At 32.6% G+C, this 16,846-nt stretch overlaps 1 protein-coding gene across 5 annotated transcripts in view; it reads left to right on the top strand.

Moving 5' to 3' along the window:
* The window catches only part of LOC145298432 (hydroxymethylglutaryl-CoA synthase 1-like), a 413,120-nt gene that overhangs the window by 373,243 nt on the left and 23,031 nt on the right, over positions 1 to 16,846 (top strand). For all 5 annotated transcript variants that reach the window (XM_080144321.1, XM_080144319.1, XM_080144320.1 and 2 more), the window contains exons 4-7: positions 2,029 to 2,193; positions 6,563 to 6,716; positions 11,758 to 11,928; positions 15,048 to 15,280. In XM_080144321.1, coding sequence (XP_080000447.1) covers positions 2,029 to 2,193; positions 6,563 to 6,716; positions 11,758 to 11,928; positions 15,048 to 15,280 — 723 coding nt within the window. The remainder of the gene's footprint in view (positions 1 to 2,028; positions 2,194 to 6,562; positions 6,717 to 11,757; positions 11,929 to 15,047; positions 15,281 to 16,846) is intronic.

Raw genomic sequence — 16,846 nt, 5'->3', positions numbered from 1 at the left:
AAAAAAAATTAATGGGTAGAAGGAGGAGAGGGGAAAATGCAAAAAGAAAGGATGAGCAAAATAAAAATTAAAAAAAAAAAAAAAAAAAAAATTCCAGACAAAGGAAGCTTAACCCAAATGTTACATGCTGACCTTTGACCTTAGATATAAATGCACTAAAAACAGGAAAACAATCAAATAAATGCATAAAAATATTTTTCTTATTTTTTTAAATTTTCATAATTCGGAAACGGTGCCCTTGATTATCACAACTAAATCAGTGTCCAAGGGAAATAAGCACTTGTTGAGCAACAAGATAATAATAAAAAAAATTTTTAAAAAATAAATGAAAGAAACCTTAGACAACTAACTTCATTGTTGTGGTTTTGAACACATTGAAATAAAATCCGGGCACAAAACAGCAAATATTTTTAAATCAATGGCCGGAAATTTACAAAATTCGCAAAATAAAACTAATGTAAATTGAGGAAGAGGGATTGTCTTTCAATACAAACAAAACGATACAAATGAATAAGTGTTTTGTTGATCCTTCAACAAAAGGAGGGAGGACCTGTAAATTCATCCTTGTCCGTTCACCCGTTCGTCTGTCCGCACTTTTCTCAATGACTACGCCTTGGAATTTTTGGAAATTTTGCACAAACATTAGACATGATATGAGTAAAAAAAAATAACAGAACGGATTTTCTGGGAAAACTCGCCCCCCCCCCCCCCCCCCCAGGGGTGCGTTTTGGGTTAAAATGGCTAAAATTGACACTTTTATTTAAAATTGACACGCTTATTTAAAAAAAAAATTGATGCCTGGGATTTTTATAAACTTTCCGAAAAGTTATAACTAACTGATTTCTAAATAATTTTGTTTGTCTATACTTCACGATAACTCTTGGGTGTGCCCCAGGTGCTCTTTTAGGGCTAATAAAAAACACTCCATTTTTGGGACTATTTTATCATATTTGTCCAAAATTTTCTGTGTATGTCTATTTAGCAGTTTTGCATCGTGCTAAACTCAAATTTAAATATGTTAAGACCTTGGGGACTTTTGGAGCTAAATGAAGGGGGGGGATGCAAATGATGGACTTAGTCATTTCTTTTTTTGCATGGTGCAGAACTCAAATTTACATATGTTGAGACTTAAAACTGCACCGTTTGTTCATTTTCATCAAGATTTGACGTCCCCTGGGGACTTTTGGGGCTAAATGGAGGGGGGGGGTCAAATGCTGAACTTAATCATTTTTTATGCCTCATTCACTGTGCACTCATGGGCGACCATGCATGATTCACTTGTTTATACAATAGATTTATGATTAATGGACTCGGGTCTCTATGAGCATTCAGAAAAACACTCAGGCTTGTGTAGCTGGTTAGACGAGCACTCTGGTCTCTATGGCCATTCAAAGAAACAACCAAGTTTCTATCAGTATATTGGAAGAGCACGTCACTGTAGCAGTCCAAAGAGACCCCATCCCGAATCATTGTGGGAGTTAGGAGAGAACCCCCCCCCATGTCTCTGTTGCCATTTAGAGAAGCCCCTCCCCATGCCTCTGTGGCCTTGTGCCTAATTTTGTTCTGTAAACTTTTTGTTTGCCAAATAAAAAAATCAAAGTGTAGTATCTGTATTGTACATAGACATATTTATTTTCAATAAAATTTTTGAACGATTTGGGAAATTCTAAGTAGGATCGACCTTGGAGTAAATGTGGTATTGTGGTGATTCTAGTTAAAAGCTGGATAGACATTTCCTATGCATGTAGCATGGTGATAAAGGTTGACCAAGGACACCCATTTTCTCACACTTTTGAAAGGCCTTATGCTTAATTTGTTCAAATTTTAATATGTAAATTTTTTATATTTTGTGCAAATAAATATTTCAAAGTGTAGTATCTGTTCCCCACAACATCAGCACCATTTGATGCTGGAAGTTTTCATGTAATTATCTCCCTTGATAAAATTCAAAATAGATTACAAATGGAGAAAGTGCCGTTTATATCATAAGTGAGTTTATTTTATTTTTTACATATTTATTTCTTCCAGGTGTCCGTTCTACATACATGCAGCACGTTTATGATTTCTACAAACCTGACATGTTGTCAGAGTATCCAGTTGTTGACGGCAAGTTATCTGTTCAGTGTTATTTACGTGCTTTGGATCAATGTTACCAAGCATTTACGAAAAAGGCTCAACAGGAAGAATTTGAAGGTGAGCAACCTTTTTTTTTTTCTTTCTTTTCCTTTTCTTTTTCTTCCTTTTCCTTTTCTTTTTCTTTCCTTTTCTTTTTTTATTTCTATTCATTTCTTGAGAGAAAAACAAAGATTTGGAGTTGATGGTTAGTCTCGATATCATGTTAAAACATGTTAAATGTTTACACAATCAATTTGTACATCATCTACATAAATGTGCAGTTTTGCATATGTACGTTTTCACCGGTGGGCCATTTTAAAAAAAAAAAAAAAAAAAAGTCATTTTACATACGTTTACACAATCAGTTTTTTTTTTTTTTTACTTGAGACACCACCTTTCAAGGCCCAAAGGCCACTCGAGGATAATGGTTAATGAATGTAAGCTGGTAGTGTAGTAATTATTAATGGTATAAATTGGGTAGAATTTGATTATTTATGGGGACGGCTCAACAAGAACTTGTTTACATTGGATTTGAAGGCAACCATGTTGTAGATCTCGCCAAACAGAAACCATATTGCATGTCACATCATTGCTTACATAAATGTGCAGTTTTACATATGTCTATTCTCGCCACCTGTGAGCAATCAAAATAAAAGCAAAGTTTTTTTACATACATGCACGGTTGCTGGTCTTCCATTCTTTTCATCTTTGCTTTTCCATGCATGGGCCGTGATCCTCTCATGGTTATTGATTTTCTGTTGAACTTAAGACGAATCTACTCATGCATGGAAACACAATGGAGACTTGTAAAGATTTTAAAGGTTTTATTTAAAGAGTTTGCTTTTGGGGGGGGGACCATGTAAATTATTTCTTACTTAATTTTCTTAACTTAGTTCTAATGATGGTGACACACAGGCAGAGTCTTGAGGCAGCATTAACTTAGATTTCTACATTGTCAGGCACATTTTTTCTGTCTCGTTTCCTGACTCTGACTGACTTTTAAAAATCCTTTTGTTTCTTTCGCTGCAGGCATGATGTCATCACTTCCTATATTCTGACACCTGCATTTCTAGCATGTTTTGCTTAGGAAACTGGCCTTGACCCTCCACCCCCCAACTTCTTTAATCATACCAACAGGAGGTGGGTCTACTTCCATTTCTAACCAGGTTATCGTAATATGTACTTAATGTAACCCGCACCAAAATTCATACCAGTTAATATAATCTCTATTTACTTGCATAGGGTCCCAATATTAGTGTTTGCACGAGCAATCAGAATTGGGAATTGAAATATCGGAATTTTGGGGAGTATTTGAATTGAAAAAATTTTAGTTTAATTTCTGATTCCAAAACATTTATTTTTAAAAATTTTTCTTGAAAATAAAAATGAAACAAACATAAATGTATATATTAAAAGTTGTTCATTTACAACATAAAATTAAGGCCAGAGAATTGGTTATAAATCCCACTCCCAGATTTGACATTGATTCTCAAAGTATAATTTATTTTTTTATTGGTACATTACTGTAAACCTTTCCTCGTTAAATGTTTCAGGGAGTTCATATGTGATATTAAAAGATTTAAAATGTTCTGGACAAAGTTTTTCAATTTCGTTAGTGTTGCCTGTGCAGTGTCATTATCTGTCATCGGCTTCTTAAATAATTAATGTTTATGGTACTTTGCTTTGGACGCAACTGAAAAATATAGATGAAAATCTCACAATGAGTTTATCAAAATCTTGGATAAAATATATAGAGGGAAAACCTTTTAGAAATTTTCCGAATTGAAAAGGAAATTATATCTACATTTTAAACTTAGATCCCTCCTACAAAGAAGATTGAGATGTGGGCATTTGTTACTTTAACTAACAGAACAGAAGTTATCGTTGGTCAAGATGACCCCATCTAAACCTAGAGATCACGCCACAAATTCAATAATCTGAGCCAATGTTTCTCATTCAATGGGAAATGGTGAATTATTTTTGTTTCTGAACTTTTGAGAGGAGGATTTATTATTTGCATTCTTTGGACTACTGTTCTTATCTTGAGTGTTATTTTTGCAATATTTCGGTTGATGCAACCTCCGACCTTCTTCAGGTGTATCTTGTTCAACTTGGGAATATTTTTGTCAAACTCTGTGTGGGTGATACTCAAAATAAAATTGCAAATTACTTAGGACTTTTATCCAATCATGACTGACAGAATGGGAGCATGCTACTCTCATGGATTAAATAAACGGTTCTGTTTGAAATTCTGTGAAGATTCCCAAGTTAGACAGAAAGACTCCTGAGTTCAACAAGATAAACTTGAAGAATGTCGGAGGTTACAATGACTGAAACATTGTGAAAATAACATTTATGATGAGAACAGTAGTCCGAAAAATCCAAATAAGATGAATAACCAACTTGTGGGGCCTGTAAATATTCCACAGCGGCATCTTTCATACGTAATATATTGCTGCTGGGCATTCTGTGGACGTTCAGCGTGAATGGAGACCCCACAATATTATTGTAGCCCTTTGTTAAAACTGTAAAAGTATTTATTTAAGTAATCTGGTTAATGTAGTGTCAGAATATATTTGGTTATTACGGTTTATCTCCAATATCGTTATAGGAGTCTGTGATAGATTTCCATTGTATGGATGCCTGGTGCAAACAGAAACCCCATGATATCATTAAACCATCTTTAGACAGAACAGATACTACACTTGGATTCTAGTCAGAAGACCAACAGGGTATATTTTAGTTTCATGTAAAGCCCATAAGTGACATCATAATCTTTTTTATTTAATTTTTTTTTTTTTTTTTTTTTTTCTTACATTGTGTCTTCGGTGATGAGGAGACCATATTTATTCAAAAGGAGAGTAGGACGTGATAACATAGCACCAACATTAAATTAGCATATAATTTAATGTTTGTAGTATGTTATCACCTTCTATTTTACTTTGAAATAAATAGAATCTCCTAATCAAATTATTTATAATCTGGAAACCATGACACTTATGTATGTAAAAGGTAATATGGTATTAGTATATAGATACTCATCTCAAAAATTCAGAAACGGAACAAAAAATAATTCCCCATTTCCTCTTGAATGAGAAACATTGAACCAGGTTTCTTGGGTGGTTCCTGGCCTTAGGTAGGGCCATCTTGAATGACGATAACTTCTTTAGGTCAAGATAAAAAAAATCTAAATAATACAAACGTTTTGTTCTTGCATGTACATGGTCCATCTTAGATCGGGAGTAAAGTAAATTTTGTATTTGTTCACTTGCTTGTCCACTTGTTTACTAATGTGTTGATGCTTAACAAGGCCAAAAGCCATTTGAGAATAATGAGATTGTTTGTTAATTGGTGGAGAACACTATACGACGAGTAAAGATGGACAAAAAAAGGCTTGAGATGCTGGAGTTGGAAGTCAGTCTTGGGGCATCAGTTGTCGCTTGAGAGTCTGGGGTAGCTGTTGATTTTATTTAGAATCTGAAATTTCACTTGAATATCTTGTAAGTTTGAAGTGACTGTTCTAACACTACATTTCATTTTTCCTGTCTTTGCTCAGTGAAAGAGAAATTCTGCTAGACAGAGGCAATTTTTATTTTTCTTCCAATCCAAAGTGTCCATTTCTGAGGAATTTCATTTCCTCCACAATAAAAGCCGATCTTATGCCTAAACAGGGACATATAAACAGATAAAGATCTATGGTTGTATATTGCTTGTGACCTATTCTGTGACCTATTCTCTACATAATTAAAACAGAAAAAAAGAAAAATGGGGGTTGAGGGTTTGGAATAGTTCCCTAGTCTGGTTTTGGTTTGTAGATGCTCTGGGATAGTTTGAGTATTTTGAGGGTCTGGAGTAGTTCTTGTGTATTTTGGGGGTCGAGAGTGACTCTGGATTTTGCACTTGAGTCACTTGTAGGTTTAAAATGAGTTTTATAGTACTGAAAGGGGATCAGTATGGATTAGTTCTTGGTTCTGTTATTGGTTTTGAACAGATAATCAGCTTGTTTATTTTAGAGCCTGAAGGATTTCTTGGATCTCTGATGGTTTGGGACAGCTCTAGGAAGCCTGAAGCAGCTCTTGGGAATCTGAGTGGCCATGTAGTGGTTCTCAGAACAGAATGTTGGGTCGAAATTCTTAAATTTCTTTGCATCTGTTATAATGTACAAAGTGGCCCCCGCGTCGACTAGTTGGTTCGTATGTGGTACTTGGGTCTCTGGTAGGATTTGTGCAGCACTTTGGGGTCTGGAATGGCTTCATAGTTTCTGTGTAGAACTTTTCTCTATAGAATGAATGATACTCAAATTAAAAACAAAAACACTTTCTGCTTTTTTTTTTTTCTTGGATTTCTAAAATAATGATTTTCACAATTTCTTATTTAATTTCAAATAAAAAAAAAGTTATTGTAAAAACATTTTTTCTGTTTTTTTTTGTTTTTTTTCTTCCCCCAGAACTTTTTACTTTGTCCAGTGCTGATGGCTTCATCTTTCATTCTCCCTACTGCAAATTGGTCCAGAAATCCCTGGCACGGTTGATGCTGAATGATTTTCTTCAAGATCCAAATCCAGATTTTCAAGACTTGTACAAAGGATTAGAAGAATTCAGGTAAATGCTTGTTTTGTGGCATTTCAACGCTTTTGTCACCACCATTCTTAATTCTCTATCTTCGACAAATACTGAGGATATTCTGGCCTGAGAAGTTTTTCAATGAAGACCTACTGTGGAAATGCCATGAAGAAGATATTGGCTGAATCATCAGAAAACGGCGATGGAGGTGGATTGGGCATGTTCTCTGGAAAGACCCACTATCAATCACAAGAATAGCATTGCACTGGACCCCAGATGGCAAAAGATAGAGAGGAAAGCCGAGAGAAACTTGGAGAAAAACGGTGGAAAGCGAGAGGAAAACTATGCAGTATTCTTTGTGGTTCACTCGCTAGGCTTGTTCAGGAGGTAATGGTTGATGATGATTCTTATTGCACCAGGAAATTCAATGCCACATGCCCATGACAGGTTTTGCTTTCTTAGTCTCAGACCGTCAATATCTTCAAGAGGGAGATGCTACTTTTCAGGTCATGAATACATAAGTTCAGGCCTTCGGGCCAAGATCAAAGTGTAGTATCTGTTCCGGCAGATACTGCTAGCAAAGACCATATGTGGGGGAAACTCCACATATAAGACCTTGGTCAATGTAGGGGCAACCCTTCATACCAATTGTCACTATCCAGCTCCCCTACTCCCCGGGGAGCTGGTCCCCATTTCCCCTTCACTCCTCACATTAAAAATCGGCCTTGTGCCTAATTTGCTCGGTGGGGGAGCAAATAAATACCATCTGTTCCGGCAGATACTGCAAGCTATGACTAGCAAAGACCAGATGTGGGGGCAACCCCACATGCCTGACCTTTAACCAGCTCGCATTTCCCACCTCTCGGGAGCTGGTCCCCTTTTTCCCTTCCCCCTCCCTTCACTCCTCACATTAAAAATTGGCCTTGTGCCTAATTTGCTCGGTGGGGGAGCAAATAAATCCAATCTGTTCTTCAGATCTACACTTCAATTTCTTGTTCACAACTGAGACAATTTTTATTTTTGTTCCTTTTCTCCACATTAAAAAACGACCCTGGTGTCTAACTCTGTCCCATGGGGAGGCATTGTAAATAGGGACAATGCAATTTACAATTCCCTCTGATCGATTCGGACGAAATGAAAAAATAGGAGGCATTACTTTTGTAACGCCTCTCTTACCATTACCATCATTGGTATTAGAATTGCTACTATTATTATTATTAATGATAACCGTAGTATTTTCACTATTATTACAGTTAGTTATTATTGTATTAGTATTATCATTAGTAGTATTAGTACTATTTATCCTATCATTATTGATCTTGGTTTTGTTATTGGTAGTAATTAATGTTACTAATACCATATATTATTAGTTTTATTATAGATGAAACTCTTAGTTATTATTATTATTATTATTGACATTACCATATTTTTATCATTTTAACTTTTTATTATTAGTATAATAATCTATATCTATCTATATATCTATAAAAGTGACAGTGTGTGTGTGAGGACACTTCTTAACCTATATACTCAACAGATTTTTGATCTGCAGACTTGAAATTTGGTATATAGCATATTTAGACACGTGGAAAAAAATTTTAATTGGTTTTCATCCGAGAAAAAAAAAAGACTGCTAAGGGGTCAAAATTAAAAAAATTTAGTACTTGGGGGGGGGGGGGTCATTAGATTTTTAACAACTTTGTCAACTGTTTCTTGGCTGCGCATGCACGAATCATTCACATGACAGCTTCCTTATGTTAAGAATAAGTAGGTTTGAAAACACTTTTCAAAGCTCGTGGCAAGTTGACTTAAACGTTATCGTACTTGACTCTTTGTCTTTAGGTTTTGGTCTTAGCTCGAGTATTTCTTTTTTTTTTCTACTTAAAAGAAGTTAACTGTGTAGACAAAAAGCATAATACTCGCGTGCACATGTCTGTTTCTTTCCATGTTTTTTTTTCTTTTACTTAATTTTTTTTTAAAGGAATTTAACGTTACATTTAATACTAAGCAATGCCAGTTACATCTGCTAGTATATATATCAAAGTGCTCTTGTACTTATGTGCAAGTATACACTTATATGTTACAGTGTTATTTTCTGCAGTTTTATATGTGTATAAATTTAGGCCAAACAGTAATGAATAAGGCTGGGGAACTATGTTTTGGTTTCAATTCTAGCTGATGGTACCCAAGTCATATTATTTTTTTTTTAACTTTTGTATTAATAACATCTATGGAATTTTGAATATATTGAAAGGCATTTGTGCTTTGACCTGATTTTAGTCTGAGATAGTTGACAAACGATATTTTGTACATGAAAATAAGCAAAAGTCTAAAGATCTTGTAATTGCCTTCATGCTCGACATATATATACATATACATATATATATATATATATATATATATATATATATATATGTGTGTGTGTGGTGTGTGTTGAATTATTGTTTTTTTGTTTTGTTTCACCTCGTATATATAGTGCAATACAATAATCATTAGTGTAATAGTTCTATGATGATAAATACTAAATCTGCATGAATTAAAATATAAGGGAAGAACGGATGTAGATAAATCTAAGACAATGGCAGAATCATTAGAAAATGACCTCCAGACCATAGTGGAATGGAGCCGCAAATGGAAGGTAACATTTTATACTAGTAAGACTAAGCTACTCTCCTTTAACAATTACAAGAAACCTCTCCAACCACCGATACCATGACAAATAACACCCTACCTGAGAATTCTTCCTTCAAACTCCTCGGCTTAACATTCACGAGCAATAGGAACTGAAACAAATATACTGAGGACATTGCGAAGGCTGCTGAAAGGAAGTGGCTTCCCTCTATCGAGCTAGAAGACTACTCACACCTGAGAGTATCTTGTGTAAGGCCACCATTCGCCTATGCATTGAGTATTGTTGCCACCTTTTGACTCGTGCATCTACCACTAGTCTTTCCCTTTTGGATAGGGTCCAAAAAAGAGTTTCCAATCTAATACATCCCACTTTGTCTACTAAGCTCCAATCTCTGTCCCATCACTGCAATGTTGCATCGCTGTGCCTGTTTTACAAATATTTTAGTGGAATCTGCTCTGATGAACTCATTGCACTTGTGCCCTATCAACGTACACATCCCCGGTAAAACCGCTTAGCAACAAAATCTCACCTCTTCACTGTGGATGTCCCTAAATGCCAGAAATAATTTCTTCCTTTGAACAGCTAGACTTTGGAATTCTGTTCCTGCTTTCCTGACTGTACTGATATGCAGAAGTTTAAATGTAATGTAAACAAATATCTTGTTAATCTTTCCTATGCATGGTTCCAAATAGTAGCCCCCTTACATTCATGTTAAGGGGTGAACGTGAGTAAAAAAAAAAAAATAAAAATGTATTTTACAACTGGGTCACATTGGGGTGAGTAGCATTATTATATAGTGGGTACAATATAATAATCAATAGAGAAGTGGCTCTATAATAAAAAATACGAAATCTACATGAATTAAAGTATCATATTTAAGCATATCTTATGACCGGGCAACCTTAGCTAGTGTATTATTCTCAATATTATTAATATTATAATTTTTGTTATTATGATTATCTTTATTCTCTTTTTTATAATTATTATGGCTATTATTATGATCATTATTCTAATTACTTAATAATTATTATTATCTCTATAATTATTATTATTTCTATTATTATCAAATTTAATTTTAGTTCATTTTATTTCGTATACAAACTTAAGAAAAAAGTATTTTTGTTTTTTTCAAGTGTGTCAACTGCAGAAAAAATAAAAACAAAATGAAATAAATTAAAATAATAAGTCAAGTCTAACCTAATGATAAAGCTTCCTCCTTTCCCTAAAAAACAAAAAAACTTTTTCCCTGCTTGAGTATATGCACTCAATAACCTAGCACTCGCTCACAACTTGTATGAATTGCTACATTTGGCTCCCTCTTTTCTTTTGATCTCCCCCTCCCCTAATAAAGAAGGGATTGGGCCTAGTAATTCACTTTCGTTCATCCATGTTTGTTCACACTTTTCTAAATAACCACAGCTTGGATTTTTTTTTTTTTTTTTTAAATTTTGCACAAACATTAGTCATGGTGTAAGTAAATTTTTACCAGCCAGTACGGATTTTCTGGGATAATTTTGGTTGCAACTCCCCCCCCCCCCCAGGGGGCCATCATAGTGGTAAAATTGCCCCCAAATCGTTCATTCATTTGTTCACACTTTTCTCAATAACCACATCTTGGATTTTTTTTTTAAATTTGCACAAACATTAGCCATAAGTAAATTTTTCACTCATAGAGGGGGACCCCGCATGCTTGGCTTGTTCCTTCTTTTTTTCCTCTTTTTTTTTTTTTCTCTCATTTTTTCCCCCATATTCCTTGAAACTTTTTTCTTTATTTTTTGTATTTTTAAAAACTTCTCAGTTTGGGATGTTTTCTTTTTTTTTTTTTTTTTTTTAAGACATTATCTTATATGAATATTAATATGAACACTAGCAAAGCATAATATTTTTTCTGTCGTTTTTGGCAAAGGGTGTATTTTTGTACATAAATAAAAAAATATATATAAAAAATGTTGTAAATCACAAATATGCTTTTTTTTAAAATCTTGTTCAAATTTTAACTTTCTTCATTATAATAACAAAATTCGAAAATCAAAATATTGAATTTTAAAACTAATATCTACTTGATTGGCATGTCACAGTAATGAACATATCCCAAAATTCAAAAAAATGATAAGGTAGAAAATTAATTATTAATGAAAATAATTTTCAAATACAATTAATGAAAATTGAGTTTTGCAAAAAAAAGCAGAAACTGGAGAGTTCTAATTGTAACAAATATTTTCTGAAAAACTGAAAATTTTCAGTCAATTTAGCAAAACTTACTTTTTGCTAATTGTCTTCGGAAATTGTTTTCATTAATAATAATTTTCAACCTTATCGTTTTTCATAATTTTTGGATATATTCATTACTGTGACATGACAATAAAGTAGATACTGTTGGTTTCACTTGAATTTCATTATTATAACAAAGAAGAACCATTTTAACATTTTCAATTTTTCTTTTTCCAGGGAAGTGAAATTGGAAGATTCCTATTTCAACAAGCAGGTAGAAACGGCATTCATGAAATCAAGTCAGCCATTTTTCATCCAGAAAACGAAACCTTCACTTTTAATCGCTAATCAAGTTGGAAATATGTATACGCCATCTTTGTATGGGTGTTTAGTTTCCTTTCTCATCCAGTAAGTGGGCTATATTTGTTTTTTATTTTACTGGGAAGGTTTTGTTTGCTGTAAAAACATGTCTATGTGCATATGGATATACTAATGTATATGCGTATGCACTATGTATATATGTGTGTATGTGTATGTAGGGGTGTGTGTAAATGTCGGGAACGGCGCATTGGCTACGCGAGATTGATGTTAGGGGTGTGAGTTCTGTTACAACATGGCAAGAAAGAAGAAGAAAAAAAGAGAAACAAACAAAATACTGAGGATGGAGTTTGACTCCGAAATATATTTAAATTATAAATTTCAAACCAGTAAAATATTTGTTTATTTTCGTAATATTGCATTGTGGTTTGGCTTTCAAGCACACTTGATGAATATTTTATTTTATTCAAATTTAATCAACGCTTCTATAACGGAACGCACACTCCTGACATTATTATTATTATTATATGATTATTATATGCCCAAAATTATCTTTCGCTGGCCTTTGACAACTAAATATTTTCGTTTACTAGCCAACTAGAAAAGTTGCTAGCCCATATGATTTTTAGAATATGACATTTTCGTTTCATGACGAATATGTACATCATAAAAAATTTTCTGTATTTTTTTTTTTTTTTTTTTTTTTTTTTTACAAGTGTAATTCTAAATATACAACAACTTTTATGTTGATACTTGAAGGTATAAACATTCTAATTTATTCAGATATTTTTTTAAATAGTCTTCGTAAAAAGAAAAGAAAAGAGTATATTGTTCTATTAAACTTTTATTGTTTAAATAATTTGATTTTGTTCGTTTTATTAAAAAAAAAAACAGTTGAAAAGATATTTTTCATTCAGTACTAAGCTTTGGAAGATTGTTAGTGAAAGAAATGCAATCACCAAAAGATAAGCATTTATTATTTTTAGTCGCCATTTTGAAAAATCACTTGCAAATGCGACTGTTTCACTCGCAATGTAGAGGCCTGGCCCAGTCATAAAATTTGCTTAAATATAATTTTAATTTATGCCGATTTCATACTTATTATTACAGAGCCTATTCTATATGTGTGTGTGTGTTAAAATAAATAAAGCAGTGTTCTGTATACTTAAGACTAAGCCCGTCCAAAATGGAAGGAGGTAGTAAGTATTTTTTGACGGGGGTTCTCTTTAAAAATCTACCAAAAATCAAGTAATTATCAAATCAATACAAAAATTTCACCGATTATTAAGTGAAGAATGAACTTTATAATGGTGTACTTTTTTTTTTCATAATCGATATTTATATATATATATTGCCTACAAACCCCCCTTCTTTATATGTCATTATAAATATGCTTAAAATAATCAGCCAAAACTGAACAAAAAGGATTGTGGATAAAAAAAACAAAAACTGTGCACATATCAGATTTTAAGGTTGAAAATCCAAATTTTAAATGTGTTTAATTTTTCATCAATTTTTTTGAAGTGTGAAATTCGTTGAATATGTTAATAATTATTCTTTCAGATTAGCAAAAAAAAGATATTTTTCATTATTTTTTACAAAAAACACTACTTTTAAATAAATTAATAATTTTCTTTTAGTGAGCCTAATATTGCTAATGTACCATTAAATCAGAAATGCTTTAAAAAATCCATACCAAAACAGAAAAAAAAAATCAATAAATAACTGCACATTTTGCTAAAAATACAATAATTTCTTTCTGCAATTTGTCGTTACGTGATATTTCCTCATCTATGGAAGACCATAAGGCCTACAAACAGTTGTTCATATTTACAAACAGTTATCTCCCCCTTTTCCTTTTTGCTGTGACTTGTGCTTGACTTAGTTTAAAGTGTGGGGAACTTTCTATCACACTCTCTTGATCCTGATGGCAAGACAGGGTCAAGATGACCAAGTGCAACACATATGGTGCCTAGCATTCCCAAAATGGTCACCCATCTGGTACTACCTAGCTTCATCATTGCTTAACTTCGGGGTTTATGTAGGCAACAAATATGTATCGCTTATGAAAAAAGAATTAAATCCTTATAAAATTGATTCTTCACTTAATCGTCAAAACAAACGTTAAAATACATAGAAATTTACAGGACTAAATGACTTCATTTATTCATGTAAAGACTATCGTAGTTTGATATTATCATTAAATTTTGGATTTTTTAAAATTTCGCCACGCAAAATCTATAGACTGAGATACAAGATGGAATTGTTCAAAATTATATTTTTGCATATTTTTGTAGCAAATCATCCTAAATCTTATTTAGACAAAAAAAAAAAAAAAAAAAAATTGGTTCAAAAACCTTTTTAAAAAAATATTTAAATGTGTTATCCATCAAAACAAAAATGGCGGTGAATGGTGTTTTGAAAATTTTAAATTCTATAAAAAATAGTAGAAAAAGTTTTTATAAAATTCTGCTTTTCAGATGATAAAATTCAGGCTTTTATCTTTCTGGAAAAAAAAAGTTGCTCAAGAATAATGGATTTCAATAAATTTTTAATTCGTTAAAAAAAAAAACAAAAAAAACAACTTGGTTTTTCTACCTTTTTTTAGCTGTGCCAACTCAAGACTTACCCAGGATGCTTTTTTTTTTTTTTTTTTTTTTCCCCCCACAATCAGAGGTAAGAACTCTTCAAGCTGATTTAGATATAATGGTCAATGAAATTTGCTAAATATATATATATGTATAGGGATACTCGACATTGCCTGGGATTGAATGAGGATCAAGGAATGTTTCACACTTCCAATACTTTTATTGTCATCAAAATCGGTGAAATTGACAATTTTTGAATCAAATTAATTGTTTGCTCTAGTTTGGAAGCCACCGCAGTGCATCTAGAAAAAATCTCACATTCCTACCCGCAGTGAATTAGTCTACAATATATTGTAGTCTACATTCACTTTATAAAACCTAGTGTTTATTTTATAAAATTATTTTTATATAATGTTGTGAATTAAAGTTTAAAACTAACTCACACACAAAGTGCCTTCTATATATAAATTTGTGTGTGAGTGTAGGACAGTCTCTAGCAAACTGTCAATTTTTGTCTACAGACTTGAAACTTGATATATAGGCTATTCGGACCTGTGAAATAAATTCGATTTGGTTTTTAAAAATGCAGTTATAATCTTAACATATTTTTCTTTATTTCAGCCATTCCTTAAGTGAGCTTTCAGGTAAACGAATTGTCCTCTTTTCCTACGGATCGGGTTTGGCTTCCTCGATGTTTACTCTAGTGATTTCTGCAGAGGCTCCGCAGCAAACGCAGCTTCAAAAGATCCATCAATGTTTAAGTGATGTACATAACCGGCTCAACACGCGCGTAAAACAGACACCCGGACAGTTTGAACAGATGTTAAAGTTAAGAGAAGAAACACATCACAATGGTGAGTTGAGAAATCACTTTAGTTAACAAAGAAATTCAAGGGAGAGAACTCTAGCTTTGATTCTTTCATAAGGCCAGATGTATTATTTCCCTTGGTGTTAATTTTTGGTCTACAAACTTGAAACTTCATATGTAAGGGATTCAGACCTGTGGAATAAATTCGATTTGGTGTTTAGCCGGTAAAAATAGCTACTAAGGCGTCAAAATTAAAAAATTGGAACTTAGCGGGCATAAGTCGACTAAACATGTATCTTTTATGCATGCTCAAATATACATTTACGTTTAACAACATTATTTTTTTTTCAAGTTTTGATATGCATATGTATAGAGTTAGCTTAAATGGTAAGGAATAATAATGGAGAGTTATATATTTTGGTTTCGATTTTGATTCTAATTGATGGCATTAAAGTCATAGATTTATTTTTTTAAAACTTTTGAAATCATTACTCTATATTAGGTACAATATAATAATCAATAGAGAATTAATAATTTGATAAATACGAAATCTGCATGAATTAAAATATCATATTTAAGCGTTTAAGTATAGTTTATGACTGGGCAATGCGCTAGTATGTGTGTGTATATATGTATGTATATATATATATATATATATATATATATATAAACTACTTCATTTAAATTACATAAATTTAATATACGAAAGTATAAATTTATGCGTAAACTTTAAGTATTTACTTCAACAGTGCTCAATATGTAGAAAGAGCTAGGTAGTAAGTTATAAAAATATATATGACAATTAAGCTACACAGAATATTCCGCGTTTCATCCACGCTAGGATTCATAAGCATAAGCCTGATGAATCCTAGCATGGATGGAACGTGGAATATTGTGTGTAGCTTAATCGCCATATATATTTTCTAACTTACTATATATATATATATATATATATATATATATGACTACTTAATTTTATCACATAAATTAATATATGAAAGTATAATTTTATGTGTAAATTTTCACTATTTACTTCAACAGTGCTCAATACATAGGTAGAGCTAAGTAGTAAGTTATAAAAATATATATGGCAATTAATTTTTATAACTTATATATATTTTCCAAGGGTAAAGTAAATAATGAAGTTAATACAAGAGTGCTCAATACCGAAGTAGGGTAAGATATACTTTTTATTTGTATTTACATAAGCATTAATATGTTACTACACATTCATGAGCATGTTTCGGTCAGACACTTACAAGTAACTTCAGGCGGTCTTGCTTATATAAATGTTTAGTCCGTAATTATGCATCATTGCAGACTAAACTTTTGTATAAGTAAGATCACTTGAAGAGGTCTCTAGTTACTCTTTTTTTTTTTTTTTACAAAAGAATCACCACTTATCAAGACCCAAAGGCCATTCAAGGATAAGTGTTAATTAGTGTATGGTGGCCAACGGGAACATGTCATAGTCATCGTTAGTATTGGAAATTTGATAAATTGGATTACTTAAGGGGATGACTAATCAAGAATTTGTTCACATTGGACTTGAAGACAGCCATATTGTAGTCAGTCAGGTGGAAATCAGGAAAATGGAAGAGAGTTACACAGA

The sequence above is a fragment of the Euprymna scolopes genome, chromosome 2 (assembly GCF_053919585.1).
Source record: "Euprymna scolopes isolate OS-2025 chromosome 2, ASM5391958v1, whole genome shotgun sequence".
NCBI classification, from domain to species: Eukaryota; Metazoa; Mollusca; class Cephalopoda; order Sepiida; family Sepiolidae; genus Euprymna; species Euprymna scolopes.
The sequence above is the reverse complement of the archived record's forward strand: the minus strand, read 5'-3'. Positions and strand labels throughout refer to the sequence as shown.